General features: G+C 33.8%; 1 protein-coding gene across 1 annotated transcript in view; it reads right to left on the bottom strand.

The window, feature by feature from the left end:
• LOC131854709 (adenylate kinase isoenzyme 5) overlaps positions 1–22,320 on the bottom strand; it is a 42,218-nt gene extending 19,898 nt beyond the window's left edge. Inside the window, exons 1-4 of the mRNA XM_059205849.1 lie at positions 22,299–22,320; positions 19,234–19,392; positions 11,173–11,283; positions 5,080–5,222 (exon numbers count right to left, since the gene is read on the bottom strand). Of these exons, the coding sequence (XP_059061832.1) occupies positions 5,080–5,222; positions 11,173–11,283; positions 19,234–19,392; positions 22,299–22,320 (435 nt within the window). The remainder of the gene's footprint in view (positions 1–5,079; positions 5,223–11,172; positions 11,284–19,233; positions 19,393–22,298) is intronic.
• Between the last annotated feature and the right edge of the window lie 223 nt (positions 22,321–22,543).

The raw sequence follows: 22,543 nt of genomic DNA, 5'->3' as shown, positions 1-22,543 counted from the left end.
CTGAGGCACCGATAGGGGATCAAACATCGGCTCAGGTCGTAATTTCGATCTCCATTTGAATTGGACGGGTCGGAAGAAGGTCGGGACGACGGAAGGTCATGAAGAAACTGTTTTCAAATTAACATTATAAACACAATTGTATAGACACTTTTTCATAGTCACATTCATTCGTAACTACAAAGCTCGTTGGAAAAGAATTGCGAAAAATATTCAAATACCTACATCATTTGATGAAATTCTTTCAGGCGCATGAATCATTCACTATAAGTCATACAGTTTGCAGGTACACAGGTATTGTATGAAGAATTCAATGATTGGACTGAATTGGATGACTAATATGCGAGGGTGAGTTAGCAGATACCTGCGCAATATGTGACGTCACAATGTATCATTCAAGTAGATACATCGTAGCTACCACCCTGAGATAGTGAGGTTTTATATTTAATGCTGATGATATACTAACGTGATGCGCAATCCGCAGCCGAAATTGTTTTTTTATTGAGGGGTTTGGGCTATTGTCATGTAATTAAACCTGTAGCACTGCAACCTACATAGATATATTGTGCTCGCAAATTTTTCACAATTAAACCGTCAGGGACAAGATATGATGGATATTCTAAGGAGCGATGGTTTTTATCTCCTTAGGATAAAGGGTAAACTTTCCAAGGGAGAGATTTCGTTTATGCATGAGTGGACTACAACCACATAGGAAGTGGTCGCAACATAGGTATAAAAATTTAGTAATTTCCTTTCGATTCAAATTGCTATCAAATCATAGTTGAAATTTATATTGAAAATAAAAAAATTGTCAGCTGGCTGTAGCGTGGTGTATTTTACGTCAGCAAAAGAATTCAATAATTTCCTCTCTCCAAAATTTGTCCGCAGCAATCAGAACAGCATCGGACTTTTATTAGGCTTCATAATACAATTTCCTTAATCATCTTAGAAGTTTCCTAACAGGAGCATAATGGAAGAAAAAAGCCTCTGGATCGCAGATCGCCTATGTTAATCAAAGAATAATGTATTCTAATTGACAAATTTGTCACTGTTTCAAAGGCACGTTTCAGATTACATTCGTTACAGATTCTACTAAATGGTTTTCTAATTCCGGAGTTAACTTTTATAACAAACTCCGCTCTCTTTACAATCTTACTAATGTTATAAACGCATAAGTTTCTGAATGTGGATAGATATTTGTTACTCTTTCACCCAAAAATTATAGAATGGATTTTAATGAAACTTTACAATAATAGGTATAGCTTATACATCAGAATAACACATAGGCTAGAAATTTCACGCAAGTAAAACCGCGGGAAAGCTGGTATTAATATAGATTTAGGTATGATAAAAAAATAACTGCATAATTCAGTAAGTGCACGTGTATTTACAACTTTCTATATTGTTACTTGGCAACAAATGTGTATTAAGCAACGATGATAACAATCGACAGTACATCTTCAAGTCCACTCGCGCAATTACATTAGTTGAAACTCCCAGATGGTTACGTCAGTGTTGGACTATTAACAGTTATTAAGGTAAATTAACTGTACAACCATTAATTATAGCGTAAATCAATATCCATTCTGTTTGTTATTCTATTTTATGTCACAAAGCAATTAATTATTTAGACTATAATTTCATGTTGATGTACTGCTCGTGGAGTGTCCTGGGTTTTTTAAACTGGATTTAAATTTTAAAGGTGGATGATGGGCGTAGAGCTTCTCTGGATGAGCTGGTTTTCAATGGGTACCTAGAAATCTTTTATTTAATGGGTGTTAATGAAGCATCCGGCTGCGCGAAAGTTTTACAATCAATATATTATTTAAAAGAGCAAGTTTCTTGCTCGTTCGTCTTGTGTGTATCAACTTACCGAGTGGGTAGATTAAAAAAATAAGTAACGAGTATTAAAAACTGCTTAAATGTAAGATTATTTGAATGAAATAAAATATATTGTATTCTAATTAAAAACATATTTATGTTAAATCCACGCAAACGAAATCGCGGGTAAGAGCTATCTTACTAATATTATAAACGCGAATGTTTGTGAGTATGGATGGATGTTTGTTACGCTTTCACGCAAAATCTACATATTGGCTACAAATTTCCTTTTTATGCAAGTGAAACCGCGGGCATTGCTAGTTTTACACTATTAGTACATACATAGCACGTAGTAGGTACAATATTATCGAATTCGTCCATACATTACGCAATCGATGTAAAAGTGTCCACTGGCGACAATTTAAATATTGAAAAGCGTTTCCTTCCGCCCTTGACACGAAATTACATAGATTACATACCGATTTTTGTTCGACTGTCTTCACATATTGAATCAATAACTTAAAACCCCACCAATAGGACACGCTCTTTATGAATACCAAATATATTTCGGCGACGGCCATTTTGTTTAATTAAAACGAAAGGTTTAATTGGCATTGTTAATATAATTATGTACACAATAGTGAGCATAGTGGTTTAGTAGTTTACTACCACGGTGGATCCGAAGTTCTGAGTCCTCAGTTCGAATTTGGGCAATAAGAAAGACTGTTTTTTTTTTTAATTTGAATTGCAAATAAGCTGATGACACAACGGATGTAAGGGTAGTAACTAATGTTCTAACTAACTACAAGGTTCCACTGAAAATCAGCGTTTGGGCATTATAGCCCAGACAGAAAGCTGAGTGGAAACCAATTTGGTCGCAGCTGTATTTTTAAAATAATTAGTTATAATTTTTGTAATATGTTGTATGATTGTTTTGTATGCGCCATATATATATATATATATATATATATGTGTTTTCTTTTGTTTCTTTAATGGGGAATGTCGTAACGCTTCTAGTAGTAAACATTCACATGTAACACCTTCTTTAAGATATGATCTTCATTCCTACGCATTACATGCCCACACCACGATAGACCATTACTCTTCAATCTCTCCGACACCGACGCCACTTTCATACTTAGAGGAAGTATTCAATGTATTCATTATTTATCTTGTCTATCCATGTCACACCACACATCCATCTCAACATTCGCATTTCAGTTGCATGCAGTCGTCTCTGATCCGTCGTCTTTACGTATTTGGTTTATGACTTAAAAAAACAGCAATAATGAAAATACATCCCTATATTATACACAGTGTGTAATTTTTGTATGGCGATACCAATCTCTTCAAGGTTGCTACTGATAGAGATGATTACTGTATATTTATATACGTTAATGTTTTTCTAATGTGTCAAACAATCACTAACATCAATATAAATTAATTCAACAACAACAACAACATTGATTCCAATTGCAGCGGCATATTCTTATCTAATCTTAAAATAGTAATTTATTCCATATTTTTCAATTTTTTTTCTTTCATACCGTATCAAGCTTTGATAATTATAAACACACCAAAAAGAACAGTGTACGTTACCGAAGATTTATCTGCCTATTTTTGATGGATGAATTAGAAATGGGATATCTTTCTGCGCTATATGATACACATCAGTCAAGCAAATTAGCCAATCGTGACGTACTTATTTGTTATTTATTTTTATTTTTTTACTAGCTACCCGGCAAAAGTTTGTTTATCCATATAAATTAATATCGCTATTAAAAAATAGGGGGTTGTGATAGAAGGGTGAAAATTTAGGGTTGTATGAATTTTATTTCCACATAAAAAAAAATTGACGATATATTAAAAAAATAATAATTTGGGGTGGGCCACTCTTAACATTTAGGAGTATAAAAATTAGTTATAGGCCTATTCTCAGACCTACTGAATATACATATAAAATTTCATTAAAATCGGTCAAGCCGTTTCGGAGGAGTATAAACATATCGCTGATAAAATGCCAAAGGGGCACAACGCAAAAAAAACTGAAACCATTTTTCTTCCAAAAATGCTATCTAAATCTAGTTATAATTTTTGTATTAAAAAAAAGACACCCATGACTCTAGAGGTAACACATAGATATGCCACTTATAGATTCGTAAAAAAAGTAAAAATATCACAGTGAAAATTTTGACAAGCTCTCCTGTAAAATTTAATATTTGCGTCATGTCGCCCTTTGCATTTAATCAGCGAAATGTCTCTTCCAGACAACCTCAGGCAAGAAAGTATTAACAAAAATAAGACAGGCGGCACATGAGTGGAAATAAGTTAACAAAATTAATATAAAAAACATTGAAAAAAAACACATATACTCTTATATATAAAAAAAAAATTAAGCGTACACATGTACTCCGAAACAGTTATAAATGTATGTTAGGTTAGTAATGTAATACTATTTATTTTATTTTATTTCTTTAACTATAAGCAGAATTCATTTTTCTGGCGAGCTAGCAACAATTTTAATAAATTATCTAAAACTGTTAATCTAGATCTATTTTGTAATAATATTAAATCAAGGAGACACCAACTAAGTGAGCCCTTCTTTAAATAACAATTAATTATTATTGAAGATCATGTATATGTATATATTTGTATTGTGTGTACATTCACTATTTGTTACTGTACTCTTGTTAATTAATTTCATATTCTCTGTTAACTTTATAATGTGTTGTTGCCATTATACATAGAGATGTAGTCTGTTATTTGTGAAAGGCTGTCAGTGGTTTAGTATGACGTTTATGTTGATTTTGTTTAATATATACTTAAATAGCCTTGGTTTTCAGAAATAGAAATAGAAAATCATTTATTCAAATAAACTTAATTTAAGCACTTTTGAATAGTCATAACAATTTGTTTCTTATCTATCACTCGTTCAGAAAGCTGTCTCATCTCAAGAAGAACGAGCAAGAAACTTGTGTGTTGCTCTTTTAAATAATCCTTCCAAGTTTACATTTACAAGTCGAAACGTGTGAATACAAACTACCAACAAGCACTATTTTTTTGGGTATAATATAAATATGCAACAAGATTAAATCAGTCGTAGTGATAAGAGCACACCAGTCCTTACAAGCAGCACTCGTTCACGAGTATGACGGATGAGCCAGCCATCACTGTGCTCGGCCATATTTTAGGGAGCCCAATGACCCGGCCCACCACGCCGCGCCGTTTCCTTTAATAAATAAATAAAATAATAATGTTTACCTTGTCAGAATATTCGGCTACGTCCCTCATGGATCGCGGGTACCCGGACACGAGGTAGGTTTTCGCAGTGGGGGCCATCTTCATCTCCAGCATTAGTACTTCTGTCACTGTCTTACTTGATAAAGTGCCGAAATCTTGCATATCTGTTGGTAATTTTAAAGTTACTATTTTTTTTGTTTTTCTTTATTTATTTTAGATATAATTATATAACAATAATTCTATACCAATTAACAATCGTCACCAATACCATTTTGGATCAAAAATTTGCACGCCTGTATGCAGGCTGAATACACTGGACATTATATTCAATATTATAAACTCTAAAAGCACTGTTTTCTGAAATTTAAATTATTTGATTTGATACTATTAAAGTAGCAGTTACCTGAGACTTCGTCAGCGTGTGATTTTACTTTAAATTTTATTAAATTAAATCAAAATCTAAAATAAAAGTAACCTGAGTTACTTCCCATAATATTAGCTATCTGCGAATGAAAGTCCCGTCTCCGAAATGGGTCTAGCCATTTCACAGATTACAGACAAACAAAAACAATCTGTATATACTTTCGTATGCATATATTGAAAAGCTGCTAATTTGATATTTTAAAAAAACAAACAACATCAAACAGGGAATTCATTTTATTTGTATTACAAAAATCTGCTTATGTACCAAGTATAATACAGTATTATGGCTGTAAAATAAACATATTAATATAATTATAACTGCACAATATTTTAAATATAATGTATTCGTAGCTATATATATATTAATGGATGTAATTTTATTAACACATATTTACTGAATTATAGTAGATTTTAGATAAACGTTGAATTAGGAATTAAAGTATAATAGTTCCCCGATTAATGGCAGCCATTTTCAATAAAATAGAAGATTTCATTTCCCTACAAGATTTCACCCGTGCAAAGTCAGATCGAGTCGCTTGTCTATAATAAAATATCAGTATAACATTTATTCTTAGAACACTTGTTATTCATTTCAACAGTATAATTGAGTATTATCAAACTTGAATTTATAGACAAAAAATACAACTGTAACTAAACGAAAATGAGTCCTAATTGCAGATGGTTTAGGGTTGAAAACATGTGTGGACATAAGTAAAGTTTTACAGGGCCTTGAGACAAAACACTTGTGCTTTCTCACGGCTCGGAGTGTCTACTTATTATGACTGGATTAAAATGACGCCTATATGACATATAGACCTGTAATTTTCTATTCCCCACAACTACATACAAGTCCATTATATATTTATATACGAAACGCTAAAATATTCCACTTATTAACTATTCATTAAGTATTATAGGAGTGTATTTTAGAATTATTGTCTTTTTTATTGCGTTACATATCCCCATAAATAGATAGAAGAATCCTTACTAATATTATAAATGCGAAAGTAACTCTGTCTGTCTGTCTGTCTGTCTGTCTGTCTGTCTGTCTGTCTGTCTCGCTTTCACGCCAAAACTACTGAACTGATTTAAATGAAATTTGGTACCCATATAGTCTAGACGCCGAGGAAGGACATAGGCTACTTTTTAATGCGAAAAAAGGGTTGTAAGGGGTTGAAAATGGTAATGCAAGGTTATCTTTATGCGGTTGAATACACACTTATTATAATAATGGCTTAACTAAAAAATTAGATATTTTGGAAAGTCTACTTTATAATTGTGTTATTATGTCTATTTTCAAAAATTTTTAATTTCTGAATTACACCCGTATTGTACTAGATATGCGACTTATTAACGCTCATATGTCATAAATAAACATATATGTCATTTGTATAAGCAGCGCGCGCAACTGATTATTGTCAATCCGTTGTCTCCTTATGAATTTAAATGAATAAACGTTTGCTCTACAATTTTATTTTATAAATACATAAATATAATCCTGGTACAGCCTATAACTGATGACCCTGCTCTTGGACAAGAGCGTAAGAACATATTATTCATATTTTTGAAGAATAAAACAACATATAATATTAAAAATGTTGTCAATACATATGAACAACATTTCCTTGGAAGAAACAACATCTACCGTTCCATCCGAGCTATTCAGGTTCGGAATACGCGTTTCTCCATTCTGGCCAGTAGAGTCAGAGATATGGTTCGCGCAAGTAGAGGGATAGTTTGCAATTTAGAATATCACATCTATTATTTTGATTTAACAAAATTTTATTATGTTATTGGCCAACTGGACCACCAATTTTCAAAAGAATGTAAAGAAATGTTTAAACTGTTTATTAAATATAAATAAATATGACATTTAAATTTGTAAATATCACATTGTCACCATTCAAGGGGTAAAATAAAATAGCAGATAAAAGTTTTTATAGAAATTCGTCATATTTGAAGCTAGAACGATGAAGCTTTTTTCTTACGCTTTTTTGGGTTTTTTTTTTTTTTAGTTTATTTAATAAATACCTTACTAATATTATGAAAGTGAAAGTGACTCTGTCTGTCTGTCTTAAAAGCCAAAACTTCTGAACTGATTTAAATGAAATTTAAAGTCTAGATCTTGAGATAGGACATAGGTTACTTTTTAATGCTAAAAAGGGTTATAAGAGACTGAAACAGGAATATTTTAAAAGTTTAAGCTTCAATCTTATTTTTTTGCGTATTGATTAAATATAATTAACGAAAATGGGTTGTAAGGGTCAAAAGGGGAGTTAAAATGTTGTATGCATGTATTGTCATTTTTTAAAGCAAGAAACTTGAAACCCATTTTTTAGGCTGTTGAGAAAATATCAGTACCTACCGCCACAGGACTCAGCCATAAATGGTTACAGTATAGCGACATCTTATCATTGGTACATGATGACACTAATATAAGTAGCATTAAAAAAAACAAGAAAAAGGGTTATAAGGGGTTGAAAGGGGAGATGTAATGTATGTATGGTATGTATGGAAGTATCTTCATTTTAAAGATAGTAGTTTGAAACTTAGTTTTTGGCTGTTGATTGAATTGTATGGAATTATGTATGGAAATTTCATTTTTGAAGCTAGAACCATGAAACTTTTTTATTGGGTTAGATTATTAATATATATTTTTTATTATTTGCTCAAGGTCACTATTTTACGCGGACGAAGTCGCGGATACAGCTAGTAGAAAATAATTTATTAAAATAAACTTACATTGAAGCATTTTTAATAGCATAGGGTTTGGAGAAACCACTGAAAAATTTTATAATTGACAGCCTCGGTGATCTAGTGGTTTAGCACACCGCTTTACTATCCGATGGTCGTGGGTTCGATTCCTCGCACGGTACAAACATTTGTATTCATGAGTATGATTGTTTGTATCACTCTGGGTGTTTTCTATGTATATGTATTTATTTACAAAAATAAAATGTATCCATGTATTTATATCAGTTGTCTAGTACTCATAACACAAGCTCTGCTTAGCTTGGGACTAGATGGCGCTGTGTGAATTGTCCTGAGATATTATTATTATATATTTTATTAATATAATTCATATATTAAAATTATTTATCTCTAACCATCGCCTATATAATTGTCACTGCTAGCGATGTAACATATCATTGACCTCCACTGGTATCCCGCCAGCGTAAACCGTTAGCGCAGGCGGGTGCACTATTCCATTATCATCCATAAGAAGAGAAATATAGTTCCGCAAAATACAATTTAGAATCATAAATATAAGGGCGATATTTAACTAACTCCGTAACAAAAACACTGCTGACCTTGACAGTGGACATGCAAGTTGCAGTCACTTGTATACAAGCTTAAACATATGGGGTTTATTAGCATAAAATCAATGTGTAAACGTCATAACACCATGCGGTAAATATACTAGACCCATTTGTATTTTAATTAATAGTAGTGCTCGCCCAGTGGTCGAAATTATTTTTAAATAATTTTGCATTCAGTTTAACTATAGTAATCCTTACTAATATAATAATCTTATATATAAAATTCTCGTGTCGCAGTTTTCGTTCCCATACTCCTCCGAAACGACTTGACCGTTTCTCATGAAATTTTGTGAGCGTATTGAGTAGGTCTGAGAATCGGCCAACATCTATTTTTCATCCCCCTAAATGTTAGGGGTAGTCCATCCCCATCTAAATTTTTTTTTTATTTTAAGGCAAAACAACGTTTGCTGGGACAGCTAGTAATAATATAATATAATATAATATAAAATCAATGTGTAAACGTCATAACACCATGCGGTAAATATACTAGACCCATTTGTGTTTTAATTAATACTAGTGCTCGCCCAGTGGTCGAAATTTTTTTTTATAATTTTGCGTTCAGTTTGACTATAGGTAAATATTATCTTAATCCATTAAATATTACTAATATAATAATAATAATAATAATTTAATCTCAGGACAATTCACACAGCCCCATCTAGACCCATGTTAAGCTAGTTAAAGCTTGTGTTATGGGTACTAGATAATTGATACATAATACATAGATATTTTTTTTGTAAATACACACATATTATACATAGAAAACACCCAGACCGATACAAACAATCATACTCATGAATACAAATGTTTGTGCCGTGCGAGGAATCGAACCCGCGATCATCGGTCGTAAAGCGGTGTGCTAGACCGCTAGACCACCGTGGTCGTCGTCGATTATAAATGTAAAAGTAGGGATGTTTGTTACGTTTTCACGCAAAGACTACTGAACCGATCATCATCACTTTTTATTAAACAAAAAATGCATGTGAAGCCGTGTGTAAAACCTAGAAATATTATAAAGTGAGAAAGTTCGTGAGTATGGATGGTTGTTTCCTACTCCTTCACGCAAAAACTACTGAACGGATTTTGACGAAACTTTATAGTAATGTAGCTTATACATCAGAATAACATATAGGCTATAACCGCAGGCACAGCTAATATATAATGTTTGTGTTGAACTTGAGACCAACGGAAGTGTAACTGTGTGTTAAAACGTTATATTCCAAAGCACGGCCAATTATGATATTGTTTTCGTTTCCATTATACTTTCTATTCTATTCTAGTAACTAATTCAATAATTTCTATACAGTTATTTGCTGGGAACAATATATTGTCGTGATTATGTATTTGTACAGCGGCTGTTTGCACGAAAGGTATGCGTGAAAAAGTACCTCACAATGGTGTACCCCGTGAAACTAATAAATGCTTTTAGTGAGTAATTAGCTTAATTTATAATAATGACGACCACTATGGTGTAGGAGTTTAGCATACTTCCTCGCGGTCCAAGGGTCGCGGGTTCGATCACCGCACAAAACATACTTTTGATTATTTTACATACACACAAAATTTCAAAAGAGTCAAGCCGTTTCGGAGGAGATTTCTTACAAACACTGCAACCGTTCTATTAATGAGTAAGAGTTTCTTCTCGTAAGGTTTAGTCTACTATAACTATGACGACCAGATGGCTTGTTATAGTATGTTTTACATCGCAAAAGCCTGTTCTTGCACGTGTGTGTGCACTTAGTTCTTCTAATCGCCTCTCGCTTCTTGTGATGAATAGGATTGGTGATGAATTGTATTCATCACTACACTACTACTGCTAGGGCGTAAAAATGATAGATAAATAGAATATTTTATTTGTAACATAGAGTAAACAAGAGACTTACTAATATTATATAGTAAACGCGGAATTATGTGACTGGATACATGAATGGATGTTTGTTACTCTTTCACTCAAAAACTACTGAATGGATTTTAATGAAACTTTACAATAATATAGTTGTTACTGCGAGCGGGTACACAACTATTATTTTAATAAAAAACCAAATACTAGTAAAAAAGTGTATTCTTCCCAAAAGGGCTCACAGCGAGAAGTAACAAAACAATATTAGTTAGTCAAAAGTGACGTATAAAAAATAGATATAAAAAAAAATGAAGTTTTTAAAAAGAATGGTAGACAAGCTGCCAGTAACAATAGTTTATACATCAGACTAACACATAGGCTATAAATTTCATGAGGGTGAAACCGGGAGCCCAGCTAATAAACAATATATTTAAGAACACCTACACAATTACACTAGGCGGCCTTATTGCTGAAAGCAATGTTTTCAAGGCATTTTTGTAGCAACTAGTTGGTGTATTTGATGGTACGTACCGTTGCCGATGGCGTACTGCTGCAGGAGGTCGGTCATGTTGATGTGGACCACACCGCGCCGCTCCTGCATCAGATTATCGCAGTGCGTCACCTTCCCGCTCCCGGGACCGCCTATGTACACACAAATGACAATTTTTAATTATTGACACTGATCAAAAATGAATAACATATAAAAGGCAACATATTAATACGGCATGATGATGTCATGAAAATTATTATTGAGGGTAAAATAGAAGGAAAAGGGGGAGAGGAAGACCAAGGTACTACATCAGACAAATTAAGAACAAAATGGGAGTCGTATCGTATCAACATTTTATGAGGACGATGGAAGATCGCAGAAAGTGGCAAGAGATCCACCGATGAGAGCGTAGATCTTAAATTATGAATGAATGAATGACATAAAAATGGACCAGTTGAGCTTCTTTTCAGTTCTTCTCAATTGGAGTAACTAGCCGAACTAGGAGGGATAGTGGTTAAAAAAGGGCATAAGAGACCGAAAGGTCCTATGTGAATAAGTAATTCTGACCTGACACTGATCTAGTGTTAAGACCCGGGTAATATATATTAAACACGAAAATTTAAAAATAACTAAATCATTTTGAGTTTGAGTTGTTTCCTGTAATAGTAGGTAACTAAATTCGAAATAATATATATCTACACAAATAACTAAAAAAGTCAGTTTGCTCTTTCAAATTATCAACTTTTCACTGAAAGCATATGAAAATACATATTTACATAAAACTTGAACTTTAAAAAAGTCTGTCAGTCTGTTTGTTCTTGATAATCTCTGAAACACCTCTATCGATTTTGACCGGACATTCACTTGCACATAGCTTCCACGCGGATGAAGTTATTTTAATAATTAAATAACTGAAATTCCACGCAGATGAACTCGCGGGTAACTGCTAGTATATCATATGTATAGTGGATACTGGATCAATAGTCATAAAACAATACTAGGTTTACCTAGTACGTATTTAATTATGTATTGTCGTAGTTTACCTTGTTGAAAGTTTGTAAATCCAGTAAAAATTATGTTATTTGCCTAAAATTCCGTAACTATAAATTGTTGCCTTCATAGACCGACCTAGGTTTATGACAAAAAATATTAGGTACGTGACAAGTAGCGCTGCGTGGGCGAATATTAAAAAACAATTATTTCTTATAGTGGCTTTATCAGCTTCAACCGGCCTTCCCGAGGGTGGTGCATCTTCGACATCAAAATTGCCGGATCGAAATTTAGCGAACCAGTTCTGGCACTGGCGTACTGTTAACACATCTTCTCCACACACACCGGTCAATTTTTTTCTGGCTTGAACAGTATTTTTGCCCTTTCTGTAGTAAAACAGTAAGATATGTCGAAAATGCTGCTTATTCCTCTACATATTTAAAAGGGCACCAACCAAAAACTACTGCGTAGAATTGATTGTAATTTTTCACACACCAGCCTTGCTATATGAGCTCTCAAAGCATATAAAAATTATACGGCTTAAGTGTGAAGTTGAGTGCAAAAAATACAATTAAATCCCAAGTTAGGAAAAAACGAAATTACTTTCCGAACAACCTAATAGTATGCATGACATGCAGGGCCTGGGTTCTTTTTCATATTCTTTGTTCGACTTTACACACTCTCTTACGTGAAAGCAACATGTACTATAACAGAAGCCAACTCACTTATTTCTGTTAAATATGCGACTATAATAGCCATATAGAAATATAAAAATTTCAGTCGGGAAGACTGTTATAGGCTCCTATGTCTGGAATCCAGTGAATGGTTTAATTCAACAAAAACAAAAATAGCGATTACAAAGAGTATTAACTGTACGTGAAGATACTGTGAGTATAGTTTACCGAGATGAATATCGAGCGAGTTTCAATAGTAGCAACAAACGAAAATGTTTGAAGAAAGACTAATATGTCTGCCCATAAAAGATTTTATTTGCCATCTAACAGCTGTTCAGTTTACCCGTGATCATGACGGTTGAAACACTGCCGAAATAACGGGAACTCAATAAAAATAAATAAAACGTGATAAGATCCCGTAATTTTTCATAATTGTACATATTTAGAGATGATAGCAATCAAAATTCAAAATATCTTTATTCATGTAGGTCTATTACAGACTCTTATGATATGTCAAATCTACCGTCAGTTTGGAATGAATTTGAGATGAGTAGAACTGACAAGAAACAGTTCGTAATCTTTTTAAATATGGTTATACATGTAGGATTTGAAACTTGGCGGTATGAACGAATGGGAACGAATGAGTATGAATGAATGGAAACAGAGGAGCAAATGGATAGAAACGAAAGAGTGAATGGATGGAGAAAGGAATGAATGGAAAAAGAGGATGGGCATCGCTCTCTTCCTCGTAGACTGCCATATAGTTAGGTCGTTTCATGTATCATAGTAAATGTTTTTTTTTGTAATTTAAATAAAAGGAGTTCTATAAAATAATCATCCTGTTATTCGCGAATCCTCATTCCCACAATTTTGGGGGCTCGTCCGGGATAGAGGATCAAAGATTACTTGGATGTTAACGGATTTTTATGGAAGACGGAAGTACCCGAATTGCGGCGCGGTACAGACGGTGACGCGGACGAAGAATACGAATGTCGAGGTGGACACGTCGTATTTAAAGATTATATTAAATTACAAAAAGAATGTCTAAAGACGAAAATAAGATGGAACGTGCATTTCGCGAGGCGGCGTGGCATCCAGTTGAAACTTTACCGGTATTCAACGGGACCGATAAGACTATAACGGCGGCGAGGTGGGCGCAGGAGATAGAAGAGAACGCGGAAATATTTGGTTGGAGTGCTACACAGCAATTAATTTTGGCGAGGAGATCGTTAGCCGGAAACGCATTACTATGGTTAAAGTCGGAGAAACCATTCAAAACTTATGACGACTTAAAATGTGCTATTATGAAGGAGTTTCCTGATAGCATAAATTTGAAAGAGCTGCACGAAATCTTATCCAACAGGAAAAAAGGAAAAAACGAAAGTTGTTATGAATATATGCTGATAATGAAGGAGTTGGGCAAGCGCGGCAAGTTACCTGATTATTGTGTTATTCAGTACATAACAGACGGTATTATAGATGATGAGATAAACAAGGTCATGTTGTACGGGGTCACTACCTATGCCTCGTTAAAAGAAAAATTAGTGATATACGAATCCATGAAGAAAAAGATGTACGTAACTACAAGGGAAAGAAAACCCATAGTAACGAAAGAACATTACAGAGACAGCAGAAAATGCTACAAATGTGGTGAAAATGGTCATATTGCGACAACATGTTCGAAAGGAGTTAAGTGTTACAAATGTCATTCATACGGCCATATTTCGTCGAACTGCAGAGCTGCATTTGTCGAAAGAAATTCAAATACGATTGGGAATGACAATAAGTGCATCTCAATCACTTCACCTACGACGGGAGCGGAAGACCGACCGGAACGACGATCAATGTGTGTGAACGGTGTGAACATAGACGCGAACATAGAAAATGGCGACGTGCGTAGTGGCAGCAATGTTGACAGTGGTGACAGATGTCATTCGCTCGGGAACTGTCAATTTGAAACCGTCATGAATACGAAGCGAAATAGTTCAATCAAAACATTGGAGATAAATGGCGTAATAATCGAATGTTTAATTGATTCGGGGAGTGACGTAAATCTGGTGTCGGCAGATGTATTTTTCGAACTAAATGTGAGTGCCTAGAATAAAGAAAAGATAGTGTTGCACGGACTGGGATTGTCGACTGTTTACTCTATAGGAAAATTTCAAACAGTACTAAAAATTGATGATTGTTATTTTGAATTATTGTTTTATATTGTACCAACAAATGCAATGCCTTACAAAGTGATCCTAGGTCAACCATTTTTGGAAAATGCGGTAGTTATTTTCGATAAAGGTGTGGTAAATGTAGTTTCGAGGAATGTGCATTGTTTGTTTACAGATGACAAACCGGTTAGTTATGTACCAAATCCTCAGATTATGGAGACAGCTCAGCTTATAGTGGATCAATATAAGCCCTTACAAACCAAGGAGGCACCATTTGAAATGCAGATTATCCTGAACGACGATGTGCCGGTGGCACAGCGGCCGCGTAGACTAGCCTATAAGGAACAAGAAGCAGTTGATAAACAAATTGGTGAGTGGTTACAAAATGGTATTATTAAACCTAGCTTTTCAGAGTATGCAAGCCCATTAGTATTAGTTAGAAAAAAAGATGGTAGTATAAGAGTCTGTGTTGATTACCGTAAAATAAATAAAAAAATTGTTAGGGATGAGTTGCCTCTACCAATCATTGAAGATCATTTAGATAAGCTTTCTGTATACACGATTTTTAGTAAATTGGATCTCAAAGACGCTTTTTTCATCTCAAAATAAATAGTAACTGTACAAAGTATACATCTTTTGTGACACAGAATGGTCAATATGAGTTTATGAGAGCACCTTTTGGTTTGTCCATATGTCCGAATTATTTCACACGTTTTATCACTATTATTTTCAGAGAGCTTATAGCAAAGGGGTTTCTATTAATTTTTATTGACGACTTAATAATATTATCAAACACATATGATGAAGCCATAGATCGACTTCGTGAAGTTTTAAAATTAGCTTCTGAATATGGATTACATATAAATTGGAGAAAAAGTGACTTATTGACTAAAAAGGTGGAATATCTTGGTTATGAAATTGAAAATGGAGAAATAAAACCGTGTAGAGACAAAGTTGAAGCAGTTTTAAAGTATCCGCAACCTAAGTCGGTAAAACAGATTCAAAGTTTCATTGGATTGACATCCTATTTTAGAAAATTTATTGAAGGGTATGCTTCTATAGCACGACCATTAACAGACTTATTAAAGAAGAATAATGATTTTATTTTCAGTGAAAAACAGGAGATTGCATTCAAATTGTTAAAGAAGTTGTTGTCTGAAAATCCAGTATTAAAATTATATAACCCAGGACTCGATACCGAATTGCATACAGATGCATCTATCATGGCTTATTCAGCAATATTATTTCAAAAGGATTCTAATGATGGGAGTTTACACCCTGTGTACTACCTAAGTCGTAAAACCTCAGATGCAGAGCAGAAATACACAAGTTATGAGCTGGAGGCATTAGCCATAATAGAGGGTGTTAAAAAATTCAGGAAATATTTACTTGGCATAAAATTTAAGATTGTTACTGATTGCTTAGCATTTGAAATGACATTAAAAAAGAAGGATTTATCAACTAGAGTTGCAAGATGGGTATTGTTATTACAAGAGTATGATTATGAGGTGGAGCATAGAAAAGGGAATCAGATGCGGCATGTTGATGCTCTTAGTCGCAATCCTTATGTTACTGTTGTTACCAGAGGGTTACATGATCAAATCAGGAGAGCACAGGAACTAGATGAGGGTATAAAGGCGATTTCAGATATAATTAAGGAGAGGCCTTACAAAGATTATTATGAACAGAATGGAATCATATACAAGGGTGATCAAGGACAAATACTTATTCCCAAGGGATTAGAAATGGAAATTATTAAAACAATTCACTCGAATGGTCATTTTGGCAAGAAAAAGATGTTAGAAATGTTAAATGTAGATTATTATATAAAAGATTTATCTTCTAAAATAGATAACTTCCTTGTAACCTGCGTACCATGTTTGTTGGCAACGAAGAAAGAAGGAAAACAAGAAGGTTTTCTTAATTCCATAGAGAAGGGCATTATCCCACTTAGTACATTGCATATTGATCACATAGGACCACTCTCAGAGACTTCAAAATTGTATAATTATATTTTAACAATTGTAGACGCATTTACAAAGTTTGTTTGGCTCTTTCCAGTGAAGACAACTACTACTAAGGAGACATTAAGTAAGTTACTTATTCATCAGCAGACTTTTGGAAACCCAGATCGAATTATATCAGATAGAGGAACGGCTTTTACTAGCAAGGAGTTTGATGACTATTGTAAAGATGAGAATATCCAACATATTGTTATCACCACTGGAGTACCCAGAGGAAATGGGCAGGTAGAAAGGATTCATCGTACTTTGGTGTCAGTCTTAACGAAACTGTGCATAGAGGATAAAAGTCAGTGGTATAAGCATGTGAGTAGAGTTCAAAGGGCTCTAAATAGTACTTATCAAAGAAGTATAGGAACCAGTCCTTATGAGTTAATGGTGGGTGTAAAAATGAAACAAAAAGAGGATTTAAATATTTTTAGTTTATTACTAGAAGAAAGTAGAGACGAATTTGTGACAAATAGAGAAGAAACGAGAGAACAGGCTAAGATACAAATTTTAAAAGTACAAGATGAAAATCGGCGAAATTATAACAAAAAACGCAAGGAAAGCCTTAAACATAATATTGGTGACTATGTAGTAATCAAGAGAACCCAATTTGGTACTAATATGAAATTAAAGCAAAGGTATTTAGGACCTTATAAAGTTGTTAAAGTCAATGGCAGAGACCGCTATGATGTACTGAAGGTCGATATTGCTTCTGAGGGACCTATGAGGACGTCCACTTCAGCAGACTATATGAAGAGGTGGCCAGAGGTTAGTTCTTGAAACTCATTTACTTACCAAATTATTGTAATTTTCAAATTAAGTTGATGGCTGACCTTGTGAGGCATTAGTATTAGCTTATGGTGAAGATAAAGGATTATTTGATTGTACCTATTTTAGTACTTAGTTTATATTGTATTTGATTATAGGAGTATAGGTACTGTACCAGTTGTATTTTTTTCTTTGTGTATTATTATTATTTTTTGTACTGTGTAATATGTTAAAGTTGTGTAACTATGTTATAAGAAGGGTCATGTTTTAATTTAAGGTGTTTAGTTGTATTTTCATTCTATATTTTGCTTTAGTGTGTAGTAGGTGTGTATGAAAAGAGTGTGTTAGAAGAATTGTAGAGTGAAAGACGGACCCTGAGGTCAGGCTCCAATGCAGGATGGCCGAGTTGTAGGATTTGAAACTTGGCGGTATGAACGAATGGGAACGAATGAGTATGAATGAATGGAAACAGAGGAGCAAATGGATAGAAACGAAAGAGTGAATGGATGGAGAAAGGAATGAATGGAAAAAGAGGATGGGCATCGCTCTCTTCCTCGTAGACTGCCATATAGTTAGGTCGTTTCATGTATCATAGTAAATGTTTTTTTTTGTAATTTAAATAAAAGGAGTTCTATAAAATAATCATCCTGTTATTCGCGAATCCTCATTCCCACATACATGTTTTACTATTACCACAGATAACATAATATTACATACATATGAAATTGACGTTTTGTCATACTAGCCACATTGATCTCAAATATCTCCTCTTTGGTTAGTGGTTAGGAATTCCAATTTCAAAAGATTAATGAACTACCTATGAGATGGCACGAGATGAGTAAAAACAACATATGCATGATGACTAGGGCCCTCACAGGACATCTGCAGATTCTGCCAAACTGAAGAGGAAACGCCGCTTCACATCCTATGTGGTTGTAGCCCACTCATGCATAAACGAAATATCTCCTTTGGAAAGTTTACACTCTTTCCCGAGGAGATTAAAACGATCGCTCCTAAGAATTTCCTTCAATTCTTGTCCCTGACGGGTCTAGGTAGCGAACTTTGAAAAGGGCGAGCACAATAGATCTATGTAGGTCGTAGTGCTACAGGTGCTACACATCTGACAAAAGCCCAAACAACCTAATACAATAAAAAAAAATGAGATGGCAAAAGTGCATAAATAACAATGGTACTAATGGTAATGTTGATTAAATAAATATATTACATTTTGAGAAATCGACTTTCGGTTACTTCCTTACAAAACGCCAATTTCATATGTTAAGACCTAATATAATAGATTCATTTTTAAATTCAATATAGAATAGGATAGGAGGATAGAATAGGAGATAATAAATATATATCCCTACAGTGAAAACTTCTATTAAAAACTTCCCCTGTTTCAAATCGCAGCGGGAGCCTAAGATTTAAAATAAATCAAAATATATTAAAAAAAACTGTGAAACAAATAAAAGGGGAAAAAAAAATAAAGCGAAACTTACCCAATACGAATATGACGGGTACGTTGGGCGGCTCGAACTTGACGTGGCTGGAGTTCTGCATGGGAAATGAGGCGGCGGGCGGCGTGGCGCGGGCGACCCACGCGCTGTCGCGGCGACTTCGCTCCCCGCCTGTTGTCTCCAGCTCATCATTGTTTTGTTCTGTACGTAGAACATAAATAATAATAATTAAGACTAGTCTATCACCCCATCAAAGGGAGAATATAAAACAGTATATAGAATAATACTAATATCGTTGAACAATTCACACAGCGCCATATAGTTTCAAGCTAAGTCGTGTTTATCTGTTTTTAATCTTAAATAATCTACTATTATTAATTAGTTTATTAATAAAATAAAAAAAATAATAGAAGGGGTTGTACAAATGCTTTATTTATTATCGTCATTAAATTGACCCTCTGAGTGACTCTGAGCTTATTCATGAGGCCCATAGTTAGCGACCACGTCTTAAACTATCAAATTAATACAAATGTTTGTACTGTGGAAGCAATCCAAGTGTGTTAAACCGCTAGACAATCGCGACCGTCAAAATACTGAATAAATTCTACAGCATATATATGATATTAAAAATATATAACACCTACGAAACGAAAAAGTGCTAAAATCTCAGAAGTCGAGATTTTAGCACTTTTCGTTCAAAGCGATCTTTTCGGCCTGATAAATATGGTTATTTGGCACAATCATTTTCTTGAATACTATAGGACTTTTGTTATGTTATTTTAATATATCATTGTGTACGATATTATTATATCATGAATAAAATATCAAATCAAATTAAAATATCTTTATTCATGTAGGTCTATTACAGGTTGTTATGATATGTCAAATCTACCGTCAGTTGAGAACAAGAAACTAAGCTATTCTTTTATCGTAAATTGTCGTAATACGTCGTAAATATCGTAAATTTAGGCTGTTATATGTTCTACTCTAGATTTAAGTATCAGATACTTTAGATATTGTAAGGGGAGTATCGTACTGTAAAGAGGAATAAATCACAAATATATCGGCGCAAGGCAACCGGCCTTATAACCATTATACCTTTAGCCATATGTCCGGCATGATAATGCTCCTCTTAAGAGGACGAGCCCGACACGGGCTGCCTGCACCTAGGATTTATATAACAAATTAGCATTACTCTATGGTGTTCGATTGTCCAAAATATTTATAGATTCTATAGGAAACCTTGACAGACAAGTACTGGACAATAGGTGTATGTCAATAGGCAAGGCTAACAAGTGGATCGAGCGCCCTCGTTTTGCCTCACGGTCGGTAAAAAAACAATACAACAAATATTAGGGACAGAGAAGAACAAACTGTTTGCCAACAAGTTCACGGAAGAAGTCAGTACCTAGGTATAAATTACAGTATAATTATATGAATTATTTAATGAATATTTAAGTATTTAGGTATAGCTCGTATATTCATACAAAAAGAAATATTCCTTAGGTAAGAAAATATACTATAATAGGTAGACGGCCTTGGTGGTCTAGCGGTTTAAGACACCGCCTTACTTCCGATGGTCGCGGGTTTGATTTCTCGCACGGCACAAATATTTGTACTCATGAGTATGATTGTTTATGTCGGTCTGGGTGTTCTGTATGTGTAACATGTATGAATTTACGAAAAAAAACTATATCTGTGTATTTGTATCAGTTATCTGGTATACCCATAACACAAGTTTTAGCAAAAAAAGGGTATATTATATTTTCTTCAAAAAAAAAGTATTACTGCATACTTTTAAAAATAATATCCAATGAAATCCGGAACACTCCTAATGATTCTAATTTAAACAGAACGAGACTCAAACCTCATGTCTCAATTAAATAACAACCACTCCACCACGCGTATGATATCAGAAAAAAAATTAAAACATCCACTAGCACTAATAATAAAAATATTTTTTTTTTCTTTTTTTAATTGTACAAAAACACGTGTACAAAAGGCGAGCTTAATGCCATATGGCATTCTCTACCAGCTAACCTTTAGGTACAAATAGAAAGCGTTGTAGGGCAGTAGTGGCGAAAAACTGTGACAATAAAAACTATATAGTAGATATATAAATATAATATACAACTAAAATATACATAAAATAAAATAATATATACACGATAGATATAAAATATAATACATATATATATATATACATATATGAATATAATAAATTCAACACCAAACAGTTATATCATTCTGGCGACTCAGTAGGTAGTTAAAAAGTTTCTTTTTTAAAAATGGATTTACTCTATTTTATGCATCATGTAATTAGGTTTGTATATTTCTTTTATTTTATTATAAAAATATTTGTATTTTATTGCATAGAATTACATGTCAATTAAAAAACCGTAATTTTATCCATCGCGGCACATGGAGGCAGTTTACCCAAGATACTGGTTATAACATGTTCTATCTACTTCTATTGAAGATACCGTTCACTCTTTGAATCGCCTTATATTCGGTAATGTAGCTACCAGGTCTCGAGTAACTAGTAACCTCGATGAGCCGTGCTTTAATATCCGTAAACAATAAATTGTTTTCTGTGCTTCATAGGTTTAATGTCCATTTTAATTAGTTTACATTCCTAATGAAGCCTTCTTTAATTCGCTTCTATAAACAATCATGAAGAATTGTTTAATATTATGATTATGATTAATTAATAAAAGCGCCTTAAAGAAAAGAAAAAACCGGAATAAAGTAAGTTTATGAAATTGGCGCCCAACATGGGATTCTCTGTGCTACTAACCATTACATATACCCACAGAACTTATAAAACGGTGAATAAGCTGACGGTAAGTGGTAATTATCTCTTTTATACATGAACAACATTACGGCAAAACATTTTATGTGTCGACAGTGATACAAATTATACGTTGCCAAGAGGTCATACCTCCATATCTTTATAATTTCACTTTTTTACCTCACGATTTAACCGAACCACAACTTACAACACGCTGTTTGGCGGCTGAAATAGTTATAGACAAAGGTACCAACGCAGACAACTTTTTACAAAGCACCTCTATAATAATATTAAATTTAACAAAATATTTACTCACCAGTGTCTAAACAGATGCCCATATTCCATGAAGATGAAAATTATATACAAATCTCTTCGGCGGCAAATTTGAACACTGTCTTTAAAATATGGTATAGCTATAATTCAGATTGGCACTTATAGAAAACATAATATATATCGAAAACACGCGTCCAGTTGTCTACAGGTCACTGGCAATCACACGCCGAGGCAATTAATAGTTTATCGATTGAAGGCCACGCGACCTTCGTAAACAGATGTGAAAAC

The sequence above is a fragment of the Achroia grisella genome, unplaced genomic scaffold (assembly GCF_030625045.1).
Source record: "Achroia grisella isolate CSIRO2021 unplaced genomic scaffold, CSIRO_AGI_Agris_v1 utg1244, whole genome shotgun sequence".
Taxonomy (NCBI): domain Eukaryota; kingdom Metazoa; phylum Arthropoda; class Insecta; order Lepidoptera; family Pyralidae; genus Achroia; species Achroia grisella.
This window is presented reverse-complemented; position numbering and strand designations above follow the sequence as displayed.